At 36.4% G+C, this 23,062-nt stretch overlaps 1 protein-coding gene across 1 annotated transcript; it reads left to right on the forward strand.

Annotated features, from left to right (window-relative positions):
- The first annotated feature begins 1,264 nt into the window (after positions 1 to 1,264).
- Positions 1,265 to 18,598, forward strand: mrasa (muscle RAS oncogene homolog a). Its single transcript, XM_044131206.1, has 6 exons — positions 1,265 to 1,514; positions 12,140 to 12,385; positions 13,264 to 13,417; positions 14,395 to 14,494; positions 14,834 to 14,913; positions 16,291 to 18,598. Exons 2-6 carry the CDS (start codon positions 12,193 to 12,195, stop codon positions 16,388 to 16,390), a joined length of 627 nt encoding a protein of 208 aa, XP_043987141.1. The 5' UTR covers positions 1,265 to 1,514; positions 12,140 to 12,192; the 3' UTR covers positions 16,391 to 18,598.
- The last annotated feature ends 4,464 nt before the right edge of the window (positions 18,599 to 23,062 follow it).

Genomic DNA, 23,062 nt, shown 5'->3' on the forward strand with positions numbered 1-23,062 from the left:
CAGTCTGTCGCAGGGCTCAGTTAAAACAACATTTTGCAAATCTAAAGATCAAAGTGTGAAATTTGTATATTAACCTGATTACAAAAATAAAATATCATATGCAGATTGTGGCTGAAGCTGCCAAGAGAGCATAGCCTAAGTCACATTCACATTGCATGGTTTCAGAGAAGACACTCAGACAAGAAGCCACAACTCCAAAAGCAAAGCCAGGTTGCTGGTTGCAAAAGCCTTTGGAGACATTTATTGTGGTCTGATAAAACTAAAATTGTACTATTTGACCATCGTGATTCATAGCGTTTGGAGAAAAACATGGGGAAACAATGTTCTCCAACCCATGGATGGAGCTTTTACAGAACTGGCTCCTCCAGTGACAGACTGCTACATCACAGCTGCACAAAGGAGTGGTATCACAGATCCTTCCTCCCAGTAGCTGTAAAACTTTATCACTATCAAATACAAGCAGGTATGTACCTCCCTGCAGTTATCTGCACAGTTTTTCCATTTCTTGCAAGTAGTGTGTTGTTTTTTTATTTACAAATATGTGCAAATGAACTTTTTAAATTTATCCTCTTCAATTGCACATTTCGTTCAATATATATGCTATTTTAAATATCCGTTCAGTATTTTTTCTTATGCTGTAGTTACATTAGCCCTTACTGAACACTCTCTTATTGTTTTACCAGCAAATTTTAGATTCAGAACTGGTCCAACAGAATCAAATGGCTGAATTACATTAGCTTGCAGTCAGGTTCTGAAGAGTCCAGCTAATATGTGTGTTTAATAAGATTCAGGTGAAAGACTTGTGGGAAACTGACCGTGAATGGCTTAATTGTCCACTGCATAGTGCTATTGTTGTGTTGTAAGTATGTGATCAGAGTACTTTGTTTATGGCTTTTTCATATTTCTTAAAACTACTTCATGTAGATCTGTGCAGTGTAAGGAAATTAAAATAATATTGTGAGAAAAATATCAGAGAGAAGCGATTGATATAATGAGACATAAATACAAAGTGTTTCCCCTTTTCCAACGTAGTAGCAGAAGTTTTTGTAGTTGGGTTGTTCGGAATCTTAATTATCCGGAAGACCCCTTTAAAGAAGTCCACTATAGAAGGGAGCGGACCATTTCGTCATAAAAAAGGGGAACTATGTAAGCGCTTTGGTAGATTTCACTTAAGCAGCTGAAAATAACCGTCGCAACAAGCAACAACCAGAAACTTTACGACTGTCGAGGAACGTCGAAATGATTTTACCCAGAAAAATCTACATCAACGACATTTAGTATCATCCAAAATCCTCGTCCACCCCTCCGGGCATTTCTATTTATAGCATCAGCTGTTGCAATACAAAGATTGGCTGCTGAGCGTATTGTTTCGCAGATTGTGGGGCAGCTCTGAGCCTGTGGATGTTAAAGGACGGCGCGGCGGCGGCGGCGGTGTGAAAAACGGCGGAGATGAGGAGGAACATGTCGGCGTGAGGACGGCGGTCGTGTCGGTGTCAGGGAGGGAGCTCGTTTCGGTGAGTGGCAGGTCGTGTTCGGGTGTCCGTTGACGAAAAATGTTCGGTTTATGTGAAAAAAAATAAATAAAGAAAAAGAACCCGATGTGAGGAGCTCATTAAAGCTCAGACTGATGACAGCCAGCTAAGCATTCGGTGAGCTGCTTTTAATTAGGGCGTTTGTTTGTTGCTAAACGGATTATATTTGTTATATTCCGGGGCGGCTGCTGTCTGTTTGCATCTAACTCCTGCTCACAGAGACAGACAGAAGGACGGGGCCTTGACTCTTGTTTTTTCCAATGTAGCAGATTTCCCCCAGTGAATACGTAAGAAAAACACGGCGTTTTTCACAAGTGATGAGGGAAAACCCTGCTGCAGTGTTTATGTATTTCACGACGGGCCCCTTTCTCGTTTTTCCACGCACACACACCCACAGCAGCAGCTCTGAAGCGGGATTAGTGAGAACATTTAAGTGCTGGACACGGAGAGAACAGAGGGATTCTTCTAGTATCAGATCATAGCATGAGATCATTCAGAAGCAGCAGTCAGTCTGGAGCAGGAAGCACACTTTAATCACTATTAATAGGGTTGTGAAATCATCACATCATCTGGTTGTCTGTCTGGGGAGGAAAAGCCTTGGTATTCTGCTAAAACCTTACAGGAATGCTAAACCAGGATTATCTGCCATTAAGTCTTGAATCAGTATACAAACGTAAATTATGCCTATTTGATTGAATTGTTGCAAGCAAATTATGTTCCGATTATAACATAAATCTCAAACATTTTCAGGTTTTACAAATTTAGTGTATCTTGTAATTTTTTTTTATGCGATAGAACCAAGTAAATGTGAAAAAAAAATTGTGAATAAAACAAATTCGAAGTATGTTGCATACATTTGCATTTGGGCAGCCTTTTTACTCATTGCATAAAATTTGATCTCCTTATGGATTAGGAATGTCCCATTCTGATATGAATATCGGATATAGCCGCGATATCTGTCAAGAAAAACCCCCTGAGTATCGAATTATATCGGCCTGCATATGAATTCTCCGATAGAAGCATTCTGCTCCAGCATTCCTAACCGAGTGGTTATTCATAAATGGGTCTGTGTGTCTTATACATATTGTTTTTGACTGTTCTTTGTTTGGGGAGTATCACTTTATCAAACTTTTTTCAACAGTACAAAATAAGCTACAAGTGTGTATGATCTGTGCTGATGTCCTGTCGGGTCAATATCCGTGTAGACGAATCCAAAACTGCAATATCGGTATTGTATCAGAAGTGAAACTGTTCTGCTAAGCACTCAGACGTTTATTTGTGAATATTAGGAATCAAATCGTTTCCTACAAACTAAAGCACACATCGTAAAGTTGAGGGATAAACTCGCAGCAACCTTTTTTATTCAAAGATTCACTTTTGCACTTGCTGCTGCAAAATCAAACTCTGAGGTTTAAAAAATTATTTTCTAGATATGTTTTCTAAAATGCTTCGTCGTAGAATTAAACACATTTTTTTATTTTCAGATCATAAAACAAAATGAATCCTCTACAAAAACTGTAAAATGAAGGGAGCCTTTTTTTATATCTACATGTGTAAAATGAAGAAGGATGGGTAGCATAGTTTGAAGCTAGTTACGTTTAAAATTCTGTTGTAAGTATTAGATGCAAATTTTGCATAATAACTTAGAAAAAAATACCTCCTAAAACAACAATTTTGTATTGCAAACATAATCAAAAACATTTCCTTTATGGTTTTGTAAAAGTCACAAGAGGCAGACCCCTGACCTGAACTAACGAAACAAGCTGCACAGGTGTTGACAGAAAAATTAGCTGTGCCATTCAGAATTGTGGCCTTAACAAAGTTGAAAAGAATGGAAGAGAGAAAGTCATTGGACATCCCTTTTGCAGTTTGCCTCAAACTTATTAGGGAAAACAGAAGAAAATTCCCTTATCAGAAAACTAGAACTACAAGCAAAACACAATCATGATACCACCGCCATCAGTTCTGCAGAAGCTTGTAAATCAGTGAGTCAACAGGTGTGTCAGCAGGGAATCCCTCACAACATGAAGGACGGAACATAATGAAGATCACTGGGTTAGAGGCTGCTAAAGACTTTTGACCTGGGTAAAGGTTCACCTTCCCAAACGAACAGCCAGATTTACAGCGTTATGTATTAGAGGCAAGTGGTAGAAATACCTAAATCCAATCAAGAATCTCCTTAGATGCTACCCATTCAATTAGATTGATGTTGAGCTGTTTTACAAAGATTTCAGTCTATGGTTCTGTAAAGGTGATGGATGAAATACCCCAAAAGACTTGCAGTGACAAATTGTTCTTCGACGATTTCAGAGGGCCTGACTGTAAATAATGTCACAAGTTTTTATTTGTGAGAAGATTTGGACATTGTATCACTTTCCTCCCACTTCACAATTTAGCACTACCTTCTGTTGTGTCATCGCATAAAATCGAAATAAAATGTCTTGTGGGTTTTGAATGACAAAATGTGAAATGTGATAAGAATAAGTTTGCAAGGCACTGCAAAGTTATAGAAGTTTATTTAATTTGGACTGTACTGCATTTAAGTACTGTTCAGCTGGACAATAAAAGTAAGAAAATAGATGTAGCTTCTTTGATGTTCTTTTAAGGAAGTGTTTTCTTTTTCTGACCAGAAATGAGGGGAAAACAGGATTATTTCAGTATATGCGTCAAACAAAAAAAGCATTGCTAGGTTGTTAAGTAAATACCAGCATAGTTTTTTTCATCTATACACTAATCTACTCATCAATCTGGGACAGTGGAAATGTGCAAAATATTACTTAATAAGTAACTTTTCTTTTTTCTTAAATTGAACTGAGTTTTAGTTTTGATTTGTGAATGCTTTGACTATATGACCATATGCTTGGATGACATCTTTAAGCACAGTACATGTAGATGCACTTTCAGCAAAATGTATTACTTAATGATGATGAGTCAGTGACGCGGTAGGCATTTCTTAAGCCACATTTATTAATCTAATCTCCATAGTTACATAGTTTTCTTTATGTGGACCAAAATTATGACCCTTGTGATAAAATATTAATAGTGTTTTCTAGTACGTTGGGGAATGAAGAAACCAAAAACAAAGAAAAACCATGTTGCCATAACTACAGTACATGTTAAATTTGTTTTTGTCTCGGCAATGCATATACTCCCCAACGTGTGGGGCATATTGGAGTTGGATTTAAAAAAGATAACAGAGTTTGTTTACACAATCTTACGTTTATGTGGTTTATTCTTGTGGTGAGTTCAGAAGACTCACCACAAAAATTTACAGAATAGGCTCAGTAAAAAAAAAATGGAAGTATGTCATTCACAAAATTGTACTCTATGCTTTTGCTGCATAGGGACTGACTGCCTTGAAAGTGTGTAATATACATTTTATAATTTGTGACTTAAACTTTAACTTTTAAAAATGTTTTTCATATTACTGTAGTCCATCCATCCATCCATTTTCTGTTCACCCTTGTCCCTAATGGAGTCGGGAGGGTTGCTGGTTCCTATCTCCAGCTACGTTCTGGGCGAGATGCGGAGTCACCCTGGACAGGTCGCCAGTCTGTCGCAGGACTATTACTGTAGTCATTGCCCAGTATTGACTATAGACAGTACAGACATTTGTGTTAAGGACAATACCTTGGTATCATGGTTCTTTTTTTGGTTACTTTTAATACAGAAAATCAACCGTTTATTCCTATTGCTGCAATGATTATTATACCTTGACATTTATTTACTAATTTGATATAAAATACACTAAATTTAGTAGTTTATATGTGCTTGCATACTATCCCTTGCCAATTATCACTTTGCAGAATTGCACAAGTTTAACAGTCTAATATTAGCTGGTAAATTAATCAGGCAATCTGTTCCAGTGGAGTTTGTCTTTGTTTTTAAGACTGGACATTTTTCCTAACAGAAATTTTTTTTATTTCTTCTAAGAAAAAGACTACATGACAAAGTACGAGGGCCATGGTAAGAAACTATTATGACTTTATTCTGGCAATATGATAACCTCTTGTTTTATTTTGACCTTATTCTTGTAATGTTCCAACTTTATTCTTGTAATTTTATTTTTGATTTTTATTTTCTCTTGGCAAATTAAGTAGGTGCCTTCATTTATCTAGATTATTAAATAGCAATTAAGCAACAAGTTGGGGAGGGGCACTGCTGTCTTACTCTTTATTCTGCATAGTTTGAGGAAACATTCCAAAGGTTTCTTTGGTATCTGATTTTTTTTTTATTTGCTTTTCTGAACCTTTTAATGGACAGCCTGGTTATGCCTCAGTATTGGTAATTTACCCAGGTCTTGTCTTTATTGTTTAAAATAAATTGTGATTTACACCCAAATTGCACCCAACTATACCACACACTGTATAGTTGGTGTGTGGTAACGGGTTTCCGTCATGAAATCCAGACATTCCTTGAAAGCCACTAAGAGAAAACAAACTTGTCATTAAATGTTGACAAAGGTCAGAGCAGGACGTGGCTCTTGCCAACTACAGGAACTTCTCCAAGTGTTTAGACTGTGCAAGGTGTAACATGTGTATGTGTCAGATCTGTTCCCACATGCTCAAAAAAATTGTAAGTTTAAACCCACAGACTTCTTTTTTAAGTTGGATGGATCCAGGTCTGTGTTACTTCCAACAGGAAAGAAGTGTCTATGGCTGGCATCCTTATTCATTGAAATTTGTGAGACACTGTTGAAGTGAGGCAGAGTTATTAAAAAATATAAAGCTTCTGTAGCAATGGGCTTAGTGCTGCCTTGCAACCAAATATTGTAGTGACCACTTAAAAATGTTCTTGCTAGACTTTCACTGTCACTTTAGATCTGGCCATAACTAACTCTCAGAATCGTCAATGTTAAGAACTTCCTTTGGCGGTCGTAGTTAATATGCCAAAGAGTCCACTTAAATATGGGTAATGTAATCTTTATAACTTCAAATTCAAACAGCTTTTTAAGTAACCCATTTGTCACTATAATTTAAATGCAGATTATTGCATTAGAAACTCCACATGTAAACCTTTTGTTTTATAGAATGACTACAGTTGGAATGTGAGAGACTGATCTGGCTGGTGACGGATGGTATTTTATCTGTGACCATTTAAAGAATGAAGTTGGCCAACATAGCAGAGCCGATCTTTCTGATTAGATGTCTAATGCAACACACATTTCCCCAAATCCTCTTCCTACTAGTTAACTGGGTTGCGACGTCTGGTTCCCAGGACGCAGCAGAGCTGCTGGGGTATATATGCTGACCTACACTCCAAAGAAAAACAGCCCTGTTGAATCAAAATCAAGCCTGGTCAGCTTGTTCCTGCAAATTTTTATTTTGCTTCCTTACTGCTTTGTTCCATTCAACATCACTTAGTGGCTTTTTATTCTTCTACATAATTATTCTGGTTCTGAATGTCCAAAAAGTGAGAAACCACCAACATTTCTCAAGCATCTGAGCCAGAGGCCAGTACATGCTGAAAGTTAATTTCCCTCCAGCTGAGAAATGGAGATGAGCAGAGACCCAAGTTGGTTCTGAGAGAATAAATGGGCTTGTCTGATCCAAAGTAAGGTACGCTTAACAGATTAATCTTTACAAAGGTTCTGGTGCATTTTAAGCTGATGAACTCAAAACATTTATGATTTTCTTTTCTCTTAAGCTTTCAACCCAATATTGAGCATTAGAACTCAAACCTCAAGATTTGACATAACATTTATTCCCAATCAGACAAATTGCTAAGTAGTTAGTGTCCATTTTTGTTGCTTAATGTGTTTGTTACTTTTCTAAATGACTAATTAGAGATTGGACTTCAGTGTAATTACAATGAAATGTCTTCCTTAATATCATCCAATGTCTTAAAAGAAAATAAATCTTATTTAAAACATCTCCCCATTCCTTTTTGAATGTATTCAATAAGATTGCTCTTAATTTTCATTATTTTTTTATTTTTGAACTCCTTCAAACTCTCATGCCTAACATACATGTTTGTTTTGTACTCCCTTAGAGATAAACTTCACTCAACCCCAAAATGTAACTGGAATGCTAGAGAACAAAAAGTTTTTTACATAATTTTAATTTATACATGCATTAGTATTTCTTCTTTTTAAATAGTACTGGAGGTAAACAAATGCCTCCAGTACAAATGCTACATCTTGGGATTTAGTGCATGAGAAATGCCTGCTAAAGATATTCTTTAAAGCTTTTTATGTTGTATTTAAAAGATGACAAATTCTTAAATACTAAATGTGGTTTCTTGATTTTTTTTTTTTCAGGAGTTTGGAGATCGATGAGTGTTGGTAAAAGTATGGCTTTGTAGGCTGGGGTGTGTTCTTCCTAATTTGTGTTGTGTGAGTTGAGCTGCTGCTCCGTTTCCACGTGAACATGAGATCTCTTTATCCTTTCTCAAGAAGGCAATCGGCGATTTCTCCAAGAAGCCCCTGAGAGGCTTCTCAAAGCCATTGTGAGAGAAAATATTAGCTGCTGACACACAAACGTCCCCTGTAAATGTTCCCCTTGCTGCTAGCGTCATATGTCAACAGCAGCAGATGTGTCTGAAATTTACAGACTTTGTGACATAGCAGCATTTTTTTGCTACTTCCCTAAATGGAGGAAGTTATATCCTTTATGGTTTGGCAGATTAAGCATGCATGCTTTTATAACAGAATGCTGTCAAGACGTCAAACGGAAGCCCTCATGTGGATAGTACTGCGAACACCAAGCATGACCCTGTCCATTGTTGGACAGATTAGCGATCAGGTCTTATTCTCACCTCTTATTGCACTTATTGGGCGTTTCAGAGGAGTGCTCACCTCACTAGAGGGAAATCCCTCTAGTGAGGGTCTGACTTGCAGCAAAGACTCCCTGTGTTTAACAAGCTTGAAACCCAAAACTGGTACCAAGAATTCTTGTTAATTAGAAATTTATGAAAGTCTGTCTTTGGCACTGCTGGATTATTGTAGTAGAGCTATTTAACCTAACCAAGTCAACAACTGCTGAGCCTTTTTTTTGTGTTAGGAACGCAAGTCTTTTTGCTCAGCCTGGGCAAATGAGTGGTTAGCTCGGGAAAGGAAGGAAACATCTTCCTTCCCTCTATTGTGCCGAGCAGGAAAGGATGGACTCTGGCCAGCTGACAGCTGTTTCCTGGTGGATGGAGGAGGAATGGGTGCGTGGGTGGGGGTGTTGTGCTAGTGGTTGGTGAATGTGTGGCTTTTTTGTGCGCTTCAGCCGAGAAGCTTTAAAGTAAGACAGAGAGGAGTTGTTATATTGAACTTGCATACTTGTGTGAAAAGTGAGGGATTCAGAGTTTAACCCATTCACTGCTTAGACTGAAATGCCTCTAAATAAAATCTTTTTTTAATATAATAGAAATCAAACACATTCTAAAGTTTATTTTATTGATTTACTTATGATTAATTGATAAGTGGCCACTTTCTGAAAAAATTGAGTTTTCTCTTATATCCGTAGGGTTAACCATCTTTCTGTAATTGAGGTACGTTTTTCACAATATAGAAAAATTAAAGATGAAAAGAATAAAATGTGTGAAACATTTATTCCTGCTGAATGGAGATGTTCATACAGAAGTCTGTTGTTGCTTTTGAATGTTGCAATTTCTCCACAATAAGCATTAACTCACCACAGCCCTCAAAATCAACAACATGTTGACGCTGGCATCATGTTTCAGTTTTTCTGCATTATCTCTCCACTCTCCTGTCATCACATCCTCTCCATTGTAGAGCATCAATTTGTAGTAAAGATAATAACATTTTTATATTCCAAAACAGAACCGTATAAAATGCATTTTGCATCCCACACTAGACTCTGTTTAGACCATTTCGCTTTCCCATTGTGGTATGGTTCTGCCATCTTTGTTTCTGTATCAACTATCAATGGCCGCTGGTCATTCCTCCAATTAGTATGAAATCTCAGAGCAAAATATCAACATTATGGACAATAGGGAGATTTTTGATTTTATTTAAAGAATTAAAGTATTTTATGCCTCCTTATTGTATTAAAACCATCCTTAAAATGTATAAAATAAAATCATGTTTATCTAGATGTGTATGTATATTGAATCTAAAAGCAGAACATTATTTGGAGTTCTCTAAAACTGAAAAGCAGAACTAGGTTGCTAATGTAAATTCATGCAAATTCAAAACATTTCGGTACAAATTTGTTTAACCAGGCTAATGCTAGAATAGCAGCACAAAACATTGTGCAAGATCCTTATCAATGCATTCTCTACACCTTTTTTAATTGCTCCATGCTATAGCCTCAAATATATTTATTGGATTTTTAGTAGGAAACAAGTCAAGCTGTAGTTTGTGTGTCATAAACTGGAACAACTGAGCTGGTTGACTCTAAATATGTCTTTACTCAAAAAAGGAAGCAAACCATGAAAAGGTGGTGCCCGTTGTGGTGACTCAGGCCTAATTCGAACTGTTTGGCTCTGTCCTCGTGTGCCCCTGCTTCCTCAGCCTCTTTCTTCTGTTTATGAATAATCTCATTATCCTGTTTCTCTTGTGTCTCCTGCTCTCCCCACTTGTCCCGATCTTTTAGTGCCGGTCTTATTGCGGGTGGATTCCATGTCGAACTGCACTCTGACTTCAGCCGAACAGAAAAACACTCTTGTGCTGATTCTTGTACTTTTACAAAAAGTTTATTTTAACTTGGTGGGGATTTATAATTACAAGTTACAGTTATCCGTCTTTGAGTTGTCATATTTCTGCTGGATCTGGACATACTGGACCATCTGGTATGTCATTCTGAATGAAACTATTCAGGCTGTTGTGGGTTTTCCTTTTACTTAGATTTAGGGCATTCTTGTATTTATAGAGCAGCTTTCACCACAATGGTGGGCTGAGAGACTGGTGACAAATGCTGCTTCATTTTTTAGAGGCTTTTTGTAGTTTTCCATTGGAATGCAACTAATTCAGTTTGTCTGACATTAAAGCAGATTTACTGTTGTTTTTCTATATAAAACTTTCTGAACTTTAATAAAATGTCTGACTTTGTTTTTCTTAGCGTACACTAATGTTTGATCCCTGTTTCTTAAACCATTACTTTAGTGTTCTTCAGAGAAGCCATTGTGGAATGATTTCCCAAGTTTCTCTTCACACTAAACACTCCAAAAATATAGGAAAAGAAATACAATTTAATTCTTAAATACTTTGGTTTTACTTACTTGCTGCTCCACCATTAACAGCACTGAACTCTCACAGTTTCTTTTCATGCTGTATGCCTCAGACCTTTGGCACATTATAGTCATTGGGTGTGTCTGATATGGCCAAAAAGCTGGATGGACAACCTTGAGCATCCTTTATAACTTCAGTCAGAAGTTTCTTAAAAAGTGCTGCGACTACAGTGATAATTCCTACTGATAGCCATAACCATCTACATCAATAAAAAAAAAAACTTGGATAGTATGAATCAGAACATTTTCCATTGGGATTAATGAACTATTTTTCAAATTTCTTCAGAAAATTGCCTAGAAATGTTATAAATCAACACAACTTTCACCACAGCTAGCGGACTATCTGCACCATGTTTTGATAACAAGATCTTTCTGTCTTTTACAAAACATCGAGAGTAAAAGCAGCAAAAATATGACTTGCAACAACACAGAACCATAAATTTATTGCTAGCTGACTGGTCGATGTTCGCCTTAACTAATAGCTCACTGATACAATTTATTTATTTGCAATTTTCTTTTGTATGTTTGTGCTGTGACATGTCAGGTCTGAAATTGTATGGTCTTAAGAAGTTTTTAAATTTGAGTTGGTGGAAGTTTTTAAATATTATAACCTCCTGCCATTTGGTTGACAATATCAAGTCTTGTACTGCAAATGCCATCAGTTTAAGAACTTTATTATTCTCACCTTCATCCAGTTAAATAACACTGCTTAAGCATGAAGGACTGTGAAATAACACAAGGTGTTTAGTGTGTGTGGGTGTGTGCATGTAATGTTCATTGTTAACTGATGTGTGGTGAGATTAAGTTAAACTCTGTTTAGGTGACAAGTATTGTTTCTTTTTGCTGTGAAGCAAAAGGATTACAGAGTTCAGCTTGAAGTGAACTATAATGCCTTTCCCAACCTGGACATTAAGATTTTCTCTATCCTGTTTTATTCTACTTTATTTCTAACAATAAATCATATCTTCACATAGAAAATGGAAAATGAATGGAAATGGTGGCTTAGACTTTATTTATCTCAACATGTTGGAGCTCTTGCAGGTTTTAACAGTGATATGAACCTCTAAGCCATGGAAAATATATCTTCTAATCTTCCAAAATTGAACCCGGGTAAACAATTCTTACATTGCCTAGTTGCTTAAATTTTCATTCTCCTGTTCTGTGAAGTTTTAAATTTTAAATTAATGCCCCTCAGCTCTAGGTAAAAGTAATTTTAAATGCAATGTCTCATTTTGTAGTTAGTTCATCTGCCCCCCTTTCCTTCTACTTTTATCTCCAACCCTTAGCTATGATCTGTCGTCTCCATGGCGACGAGAAACCAGCTGCAACAAAAAAGCCTTAACATCTCTCTCCTGTTCTCCTTTGTTGTCAATCCCCTTTTATTTTCCTTCACCCCCCTTCCTTTCTTTTCTGTCCTCCATTTCAAACAGGTGTGTCTCACCAGCCACCTTCTAGCCTTCTTCCCACCACTGTCGAGGTAGCCATGGCGACCAGCGCCGTGCCGAGCGACAACCTGCCAACCTACAAGCTGGTGGTGGTGGGGGACGGTGGCGTTGGGAAAAGCGCTCTAACCATCCAGTTTTTCCAGAAGATCTTTGTGCCAGACTACGATCCCACTATAGAAGACTCGTACCTTAAACACACTGAAATAGATGGGCAGTGGGCGATACTGGACGGTGAGTTAGAATTATTTTATAGAAGACGTTTGCTGCCTTGGGTTGCTAGTTTTGTTTACACACATGGGTAATTAGCAGTTCTCTGACAGCTGTAATAACATACTGGGGGTTTACACGTGGAAGAAATTATGTAACATCAAACAGCTCATTGTTTCTGCAGCAAAGTGTCCCGTTTATTTGGGAAAACAATCTTCATCGCTGAAAAAGAAAAAAGTGTCATACTTTAACTGTATGCATCAGAGGCCTTAACCTGTTAAGATTTAACCAGCGTAAGGCCTCTTCTCTCTAAAATTAAAGCAGCACGACTTTGTTTTGAATTTCCCCCAGTCTGGATGTAAGACACAGCAGCATTTTTGAAGAGAACCTATGATAATTTTGGGTTTTTATTTGTTTATTTTATTCAGCCACAGAATCTAGGAAAGTATTGGAGAGTCAAAAATGAGGACACAGACTGACTTGAGGAATAAATCACTAATTACCATGCAAAAAATAAATGGCTTTGCAAATGCATTCATTTTCAGTTAGTTCTTCTAATTGTTACTTTCTAATGTTAAAAATGAGTATTGATTTGAACAAAGACAGCAAAGTTATAGGATTAGAAACTGATTAGGACCAGATAATTGTATTATGCTGTGATATGCAAAACATTATAGGAGGTTTTAGCTTCTTTTTACCAAGACTGTAAATGAATTACTCCACTATTTCATTAGCACATGATGGTAAAAGGCCTGAAGTTTCAATTGAAAGAATGCTCATGGTCAAACATTTTCTGTTTCCTGGAAAGCAGGGAACTTTTTTATTTTTTTTGTGTAATTTGTGAAGTCTGAAGTGTTATTTTTGCTGGTTGATTAAGGGAGTTCATGCTTTCATTTCCCCAGTACTGGACACAGCAGGCCAGGAGGAGTTTAGCGCGATGAGGGAGCAGTACATGAGGACAGGAGATGGTTTCCTCATCGTCTTCTCCGTCACAGACAAGGCCAGCTTCGAACATGTGGACCGATTCCATCAACTCATACTACGGGTCAAAGACAGGTGAGATGGAGATGCTTGGGCGGTAACTCTTAAGTTCATTTTCACAACTTTAGTGTCTGAAAATATCCTAAGTTGATAGAAAAGGGTCTCCTTTTTATGTGAGTAACTGTTTGGAAACCAGTTCTATGCAAGTCAATGTGTTTCTTTTTCTTATTTAAGATTAACTGTCATCATAAATGTGAGAGAAAAGACAGACTGCAGTCATAATGTGACGAATCATGGGCCCCTGAAGAATGTATGCACAGCAATGTTAAATATAGCAAGGCTAAGATAAGCGGAACTAACGCTCTTAAATGAAACAGACATTTACATCGCAGTTAAACGGTGTGTGTTTATCACACTAGTTACCAATGTAGTAACTAGTTTTTACTGCACTAGTTAAATTGTTTTTAAACATGTCTGCAGGACACAGAGCACCTGATTAAAAAAAACAACAACAACATCATCAAGTTGGATTTCTGTGATCTGACGTTTTGGTGTGGTATCATCACGCCTCTATCAGATTGTTTTTATAGCTTTTGTTGAATCAGCAGGCCTGGGTCTCTATACAAAAAGGAAATATGGGCTATTAGAAATATTTTGGAGATTTCCTTAAATCAGTCTCCTACTGAGATGTTGAAGAAGGCAGAATAAAGGCACGCGTTCTCTGACTGCAGGAACTGCAAATGACAGAAAAAAATAGAAGATAGGATTGAACACACTGCTGTCCGTCTATATTGGGTATTGAGAATGTAAACTTTTGTTGTTGTTTTTTTTTTTTTCTAGAGTATTGAAGTGTTGCAGAAATCAGACACCTCTCAAATAGTACTGAGCTGTTGTGCTATAACAGCTTGGACAAATAAGATGCATACAAGCATATTTAATGTTGTATAATGCCACATTCTGCCATTTAGTCAGTTGGATAATGGGTTTACTTTCAACATGCTTCAGATCATAACATTTTTTTTCAGCGTTTTTTTTTTTCTGTTTACCATCAGGGAGGCCTTCCCAATGGTGCTTGTTGCTAACAAAGTGGATTTGGTTCATCTAAGGAAGGTGACATCAGACCAGGGCCAGGAGATGGCTGCCAAACATAATGTGAGTCCTAAAGTGCTGATCTCAGTTTTCTTTTTTAACTAAACACACGCAGCATTAATTTGTCAGGCTATTTTATTGGTTTGTCTGAACTGTGAACACAAAAAGACCAAAGACCAGAGAGAAAGAGGAAGAAACCATCATAGAATTTATAGTACGCCATCAGAAATGAAGAATTAAAGTTGATAGAAAAAAAAAGAAGAGATGATACAGTTTATACAAATCAAGCCTTTTGTCCCCTGTTGAGTATGATTGAATTTAATGAAAGGTCCTAGCTCACATCCCTCTTTTCTAAATACTGTCAGCATTGATTTAAAATGTGTTATTATTGTGTTTCCTCAGATAACGTATATTGAAACCAGTGCCAAGGATCCTCCAATGAATGTGGACAAAGCCTTTCATGAACTGGTCCGAGTTATAAGGTAACTTCATTAACTCTTTTGATTTTTAGGAGATGTGGCGTGTTTATCAAGAAGAAGTAATGGTAGTAAAAGATGGAACTAAAATGTCTTTTGGGAGGTTGCAACAAAAAATGACCTTTAGTTATTTTATGCCACTTTGTTGTGATTTATATGTGATTTCAGAAGTATTGGTTTGTATTTCATGCATTTTCATTGTGGCCATTTAGTTTGATTGTTGCTGTTTGGACTGACCTGCTGAAACAAAAGTAGACAGTTTGTGTCCTGCATGCTGCAGATGAGTCCCTACTAGGTGAATCAACAGTGCCCTCTTGTGGTAACAGTGTGGTGTTGAAGTCAGAGAAAGGGGTCTTAGCTATGGGGAAAACTTTATTTGGTTTTAAAATTCAATCTTACTAGTGGTAATCCTTTTGATTGACAAAAAATAAACTCTCCCTTTAAATCAACCATTTCGTTCTTCTAATTCAGTCTGAATGATGGTTCTATCTGCTATGAACACTTTTCCCCAACAAAATGTGCCAGTGTGGAGATGAATTTAAAAATCTTTTTGTTAATTTTAATACATTTTTACTAAGTTTTCTGTGTCTCAATATATTTGGCTGCAATTGTAGTTGAAGGGAACAATTTTTTTTAGGTGTTTACAGGGTCTCAGCACTAAAAGAACTGGCTGCAAGGTTGAACAGCTGGATGAACCAGCGTTACCATCTTGAGTTGAAAGTGTAGTACTACAGTAATATAAAGGGCGTCGGCAAAAATCAAAAGCAATATAGTTATCATTATTTCCTATTTCAGTTGGTCTGTGTAATCTCACTTTTTTTTGAGTGTAGTGGTAAAACTTTTTGACATTAAACACATCAACAGGTTAATTTACTAAAGCAATAGAAAATGATGAACAACTGGCCAAAAGCAAAAACAAATTTCTTAAAACAAACGAACAAATAAAAATACATATTTAACTCATCAATGTGGTAGTGCTTCAGAATTTACCAGAAATATTTATTTATGGGAAGCTAATGCCGTCAAACATTTTCAAAGTTGGCAAAAGCGATAAGCAACTTCATTTTTGGAAGTGTGCCCACCACTATCCAGTGGTTTTGTATCAATGTATAAATACAGGTGTGTTAGGGATGCATATTTTATGATATGAAAGAAAGCAACGTCTCTTCATACTAGTTGCTTACAAGCTTAAATATCAAAAGAAAAACTGTCATAAAACCAATTCATCATTATAATGGACAAAATCCTGGCTTTTTAAAAAAAATAAAAAATTCTTTACATTTATGTGCAGAAAAACAAATTTTTGTTCAATCATTCCAGTCAAATTTGAACTCTGAAATATTAATTTTTGCCTAAAATGTTCTTTTTTACCCCCATATGCAGACAACAAGTCCCAGAGCGAAACCAAAAGAAGAAAAAGAAGATGAAGTGGAGAGCAGAACGTTCCACTGGTTCCCACAGGTTCCACTGCGCCATATTGTGACCGCCCTTCTCCTCGGCATCATTCATCGCATAAACACACAGATGGACAGGAAAACATACACATCTTTGGATGTCAGGGAACTCCCCAGCAGTGTATAACTACTGGAGCACAAAAGCCAGACGGAGGTAGATGTGTCACTGAACAGCTTCATGGATCCTGAGAGACTGACGGCTGAACTGACAGGCGTTCCCTCAGCCCTTCGAGGTGCATCGGAAAGACTGTGTTACCTTCCTCTTCTAACCTTTAGTCTTTTCTTTTTTTACCCCCAACCTCACTCCTCTTTTTGTAATGAACACTGAAACAGAACAACTGCAGAGTAGCTATCTACGGCACAAGATTTCAAACGATTTTGGAGGAGAATACAGAGAAAGAAATAGTTTGAGAGAGGAAAGGAAAAGGGAGTACCTGGCTCAAAGTGGCGCTTGTTTTTTTTTTTTTTAAACAAGTATTATCTCACTACAACAACTTTGGGGGGGGGGATTTAAGCCACAGTTGTTTTGCAGTGGGCTTCTTTTATTGGAGAGTGAAGGTAGGACTGAATGTGGAAGTGGTGATGGGTATTTTGGTGGCGTTGCAGCAGATTTTGGTGCAACACCCACCAAGAGGTCATGTTACGGATTGGTAATGTTAGAAGGAATGGTGGAAATAAAACAGAAATGCGTTGAATAGATGGTGGCCATGTCAGCTATGGAGTATGTTTATTTCTTATGATCATTAAAAAAAAATTAAGAATTATGTATTGAGATCAAGTAGGAGCCATGTTTACAGATATTTCAGGATTTTATTTCCCCACTCCAAAAGCCACTTTGTTATATCTATTTTAAACAAATGTGGGTTTGTTCCCTCTTATATGCTTGTAAGTGGTGATCAATTCTGTATGAGCATTACATTTTGTTTTTCTCATTCTGATCATATCTTTCCATCTTTTTTTTTTTTACTTTTATTTTGAAGTGTACAAATGACAGATGTGATATACAAAAATATGTAATTATATGTGACAATGTAGACAAATTCACTGCTGTTTCACAGAAAATAAAGTCTATGAATTTGTTAGTAAAATATAATATATGAGGGAGAAATGAGTGGGCGATGGGGCTAGAGAAGCTGATTTGCACTGGCCACAAACCAAAATAATGTGATGTCACTTTATCTCAATCCAGGGGCTTTTCCCGCCTCCCCCATCGACTTCAGGACTACGATATTTGATGATCAGCACTCAGTGAAGGTGGAGGATGAAATCCTGTAGCTTTAGGAATCTGTCAGTACTAGGAAACCTGCCTGAAGAGGCCAGTGTTGCGCTCTTCTGGCTCAAAGCCATGTCCTACAGTAGCTACAGACCAGATCGGTGGAACGTTGCAGACTAATCTATGAAAAATGGCTCGTACTGTTATTGGACTAAAGTTTTGGTGGGCGATTTCCTCTTCAGGATGCGCACCAACTCTTGGAGGAATATGTTTTTTGCACTTTGAAAACAATCTCTGACTTTTTCCTATTGGCATGTTGTTTTCTTTTTAAATCTATAGGTGAGCTGAAAGGCACGGTTAATATAAAATATAAATATGTGTATATCTGAATGTAAAATGATGATGTAAGCAAACGGCTGATTGGAGTGGTAGCCTTGTGTGCCTGCGTTTGCCTCTTGCCTTGGCCATGATTGTAAAACCAATCAACTAATTTGAGATGTAATCATTTAAAATTGTATTGGAAGCAAAAGTTGCATTATTACCCAGTTTTAAATTAAGGTGCTTATATATGATGTTTGACTGAATGACCGACACCTGGAAGTGGAACCTCAGCAGAAACAACTCTGCATTTATCAGCATCTACTGCTAAAAGGGACATTTTCCAGAGAAAGATAAAAAAAACAAAAAAAAAAAACTCACTTTTGAGCAAACAGACTGGATGGAAGGGGAGCAAAAATATAATGAATGTGTTATAAAAGTTATTGCATCATGTGTGTTTGATACCATTTTTATATTATTGATATGATTATTGGAAAGTGTTTTTAAGCAACTGAATAATTTATTTCTGTCTGTTACCTCACTGTGTCCCAGACCTGGACAAAAAAAAAATAAAAAAAACAGAAAAAAAAGGTATAATTTTTTTCTTTTTGCCTTTGAGTATCTGTACTGTATATTGTGGACCAAGATGAAAATTAAAAGAAACAAATTTTGGTCCTGAAATAAAAATAAATCTGCTTTACTGGAATCTGTGTGGCGTAATTGATAGTGAAAATAAGTTCAGTTGAAAATTTCCTGCATTTGTGTAACTCTTTCTCAAGTCCAAGGACTCCAGAAAATTTTAGTACTTTGGGCCTTTATAGATAGAAAAAAAGTGTAAATTTATGCCAAAAAATTCTGAAATTTTGAGGTTAATCTCAGAAACGTTCAAGAAAAAACTAATAAATTCCTAAGTTTCAAAAGTTTATCTCAACTCTACATTTCATGAGGTTTTTTTCCTTGCAAATCTTTTACTTTCAGAGCTTGGAAATTTTCTTCTTTCTAGAAAATTTCTGACATGAATCTCAAAAGTTTTTTTGCGGACATTTACCTTTCTTAGATTGTCTTAGGGAAAAGTCTTAGTTTTAGGTGTCATTTGTTTAGTTTTATGAATTAAGATGCATGCACAAAGAAGCAGGTATAGAAAAGGAATGGGTATAAAATAAGATTCCCTACCAAAAAAAAAAAAAAAAAAAAAAAAAATTAAAATAAGCAGACCCATTTATGCAAGTTTAAAACTGCACTCTCAATTTCAAAGAATAATTCCAAAATGTTAATTTCTTTGGTGCATTTAGAAACTTTAGTCATTTTATAAGAATCAGGACAAACTTTGACTTGCAGTAAAAAAAAAAAACTTTTAAATCTGTTTACTGTTGTTTTCCCCAAAAAAACTGTTGCACAAATAGCTTAACCAGGCTCTAACAGTGACCTTTATATTTAGCTTCAGGGAACAAAATTATTTCAGTTTTTTAAAAATGTATTATTTTTTCTACGTGGCAGGTAGGTAAACACGTCAACGGGACTAACTTTGCTGAACACATTTGTGCTCCTCAGCCACGGCGAACTCAACTATGTGAGTCATTTGAGAGACAACGTGCTTGTTCAGCAGAAGCTCCTCTCATTAATCATCCGAGTCGTCAGGGTCCGTCGGTTTCAGCTCCTTCAGGACGCTTAAAGCTCCATTTTTGCCTCATTGATTCCAGAGCCCGGAGGAAGTGAAGTCGGCCGGTCCACAGAACCAGCATAACTGGAATCGATTTACATTCATGTTCTTGTCAGGGTGAAATTGGTAAAGAGCTGTGGCTCAGCATGAGTTAGGGGTACAAAATGATATTCTGGGCTATTAAGAACGTGGAAATTTTTTCTTCCCTCAAGCGCTACTTTTAGAAAAAAAAAGAAAGTTTTCGACCTAAAAGATATAGACCTAATTTTGAAAGATAAGGCACCAAGTAATGTACACTTGAGGAGGCTTAACCTGCTATTGCCAGATGGATATTTTACCGTAAGGGGGCAGCATTTTACTGTTTATACTGAATTTGGATGTGAACATTTTTAAATTAATCCTCTTAAGATGTGTAAAGATATTTAGAATCACCAAAACTTAAATGTGAAAAAGCGAACAGGCATTTTGCAGCTAAAATAAATGGTTTATGGTTCATTTATTTCTATGTAAATAGGTCATTTAAATGGAAATAAGCAGTGTGGAAGAGGAGCTGGTTGGGAAACCCACTGAATGTAATTACATGGGACACAGAAAAATTACGCTCAGACTGTCAATTTTAGTGAAGCGCACTCTTTGTACAACTTTCTGAATCTTCACTTCATGGCGTCGTTATGTGCATAAAAATGTCATAGTTGCTCCTCTTAGGTAAAAAGTTATGCTTCTCCACAACCTCTTTAAGTTCATGCATGCTATAAGTGTCACACTGTAAGATTACTACATTTTAACATGTTTCTTTTTTTTAAGTTTAGTACCAGAATCCATCATCCAAACAGCTCCCACATATGCTTTTTAATATAAAGAGTTGTTTTCAATTTCCTGAAGACATCGTATGCCTGTTCTTAATAATGTAGATGTCAGGATCCTTCATCTGAACTTGTTGCTTGATTTTGCAGCAATCTGCTTGCATTTGTATTCCACTGGACACCAACCTGCAGCTGCACCCCCTCATTCTGTCTTTCTCCTTTGAGCTGCATTTTAATGTAAATGTGTTTTCAGTGGAAGGAGCATAAATGTCAATCTTAAAGTTGATGGTTTCTACATTGAAAATGTGTGATTGAATGAACTAAATAGTATTTATAGCAAAATGTTTGTGGAGATGAAAGTTGCTTATAAGACAGAAAGCATTGACATTTAAATGAGTAACGATGTGGTGAAATAATGCGCAGTGATCTTCTGGCATATTTTAACACTTTGTGGTTTTGCTAAATGTCCCAGTTTCAAACATAACGAAACAAATCAAACAACCAGACATATTTTATTGTGAAAATTTATAAATAAGAAAGGAAAACAGCCTGACACAATAATTCATGAGAAAATGTAACCGCTATGTAAGAAATTATGGGCAATTGTAGAGTGGTGACAACAAGCCACACTAAGTATAAAAATGGGCACCACATTATTTGTTTCCATTTCTATCCTTAATATCTCGTTGTAATAAATTATTTTGTCTTATTTCACTTATTCGGTAAGATTCCACATACAACCGCTAGGTGCCGCCTGCTATGGAGAAGGTTGAGCACACAGAAGAAGAATAAAGCTTCCTGATAAATGCTAATGGTAGCTCAACTTTTGTGTCTTGTCTTTTATATAGCACAGGTCAGTAAAAATTATTTTGATGCATATATATTAGTTACATGTAAGAGTTGAAGAGATTAGTTAATCGAGAGTCAATTAGTGAGTCACGTTATACAGTTTGTGATTGTTGTGTAGAAAACGGGACATATTTCTGGAGGCTACTTAATGCTAATCCTAGTTGACAGTGTATATGTTGAGCTAGCTGAGAAATAGCTGAAGGAGTACTGGATTCACTTTTAACTTATTGTATTGTACCCTTTTTGAAACGGTTCCCAAATAAAAAGGACATAATTTTGGTCTTTTTATTTGTAAAATTTATACTTCTCTATGGGCTATTGCAAAAGCCAGAGAAACCATATTGTTATGACATTCGGTGAGTAAGCAATGGCTTCCTTTGTGTGAAGCTCGATGAAGAGACACAACAATAAAGGAACATTACACTGTTTTCAGTTTTGTAGTAAGTTTTTATGTAAAAGACATAATAATGTTTTGTTAAAACAATAACAGAACTTCAAACCCTCTGATCCTCTGCTGTGCTAAAAAACAACATTATCAGCGGCAAGAAACAAAGAAAAGAGTCCATCATCTTGTTAATTTCCCTGAGCATCTGGGCATTAGAGGTGGACAGATCGAACCAAAATATTGGTAGTATTAATATCAAGTCAGTATCAGAATCTGATTGATGCTAATGTGGTAAGATTAATATGTTTGTTTCAAATTCCTTCATGAAATTTTACATTCTACAGTTTCTCAGATATACCTCAAAGAAGGTTTGGCTTTGATCAGGTCGTAAATAATTCTTTTGCTTTTAATTAGAAAATTGCACACAGATTTGTTTCTCTGTTGATTTTGTTTATCATGTTAATATATTATTAAAGTATTTTGCAGACAACCTTTGCCCCAGGCTTTAACAAAAATAATTCAAAAGAAAAAGCACAAAAAACACCTTAAGATCAGGAGTTTGATGATATATCAAACCTAAAAAATGAAGTATCAGTATCAGAATCCATATCAGTATTAATATTGATGTCTTTTGCCATGTTTCTACTTGATATTGGACCAAGCCAAAAACATGCAGTGTCATAGATTTATCTGTCTGATTAATATTTTTGTGGAAGAAAACATCATTCTATGTTTCCAGGTGAAAGATGAAAAGTTCAAACTCCAGTCCAGGCTAGAGTTGTCCAGAATGGAAATCATTTTTTTAGATTGTGTTCGTGCATTAATCAAAAAGCCAGTTTTAAGCCACACCCTCCACATATTATATGGTTCATTGTAGAAAAAGAAAACAAGCATGAAAATCTCCAGGTCATATTCAGACTGAGTAATAATCAAAGTAAATTGTATCACATTCCAACATTTTCTGTTTTTTTTCTTTAGTCGTGATAATCACAACTGAGTCAGAATCGCCATAAAGAAGCTGAAGTGAGACTTTAAGAGTGTCTCCCAGACACTAAATGTCATCAGTTTCTAACTCCTTTGAGTTTTGAGGGATTAAAGGCTAGCGGCGTTGACAGTTAGAAAATGGCATGCAAGAAGGAAGAGGTACAAGTGCTAACACAAAGAGACAGATCAAAAAGGTGGAAACATTAAAAGAATTCCTCTTTTCATTTCTGACAGAACAATCTTATGTGCAAGTTTTCCATCTGAGGCACAGCCACTTCTTCATTTGTTCTGTTTTCATTCAAATAAGTACCGGTGTGTCCTGAATTTCAACAAGGCAGATTTAGGTACACAGTGTACCTCAATCAGCAGGGACAAGAAATTATCTTGGAAAACTTGAATTGTGCACCAAAAACAGCGAGAAGTCAAATAAAGAGAAAGAAATCTGATGAAAAGTTATGATGTTCAGTTCATTTATCAAACCTGGAGCGA

This window comes from Gambusia affinis, linkage group LG11 (genome assembly GCF_019740435.1).
Source record: "Gambusia affinis linkage group LG11, SWU_Gaff_1.0, whole genome shotgun sequence".
Lineage (NCBI taxonomy): Eukaryota > Metazoa > Chordata > Actinopteri > Cyprinodontiformes > Poeciliidae > Gambusia > Gambusia affinis.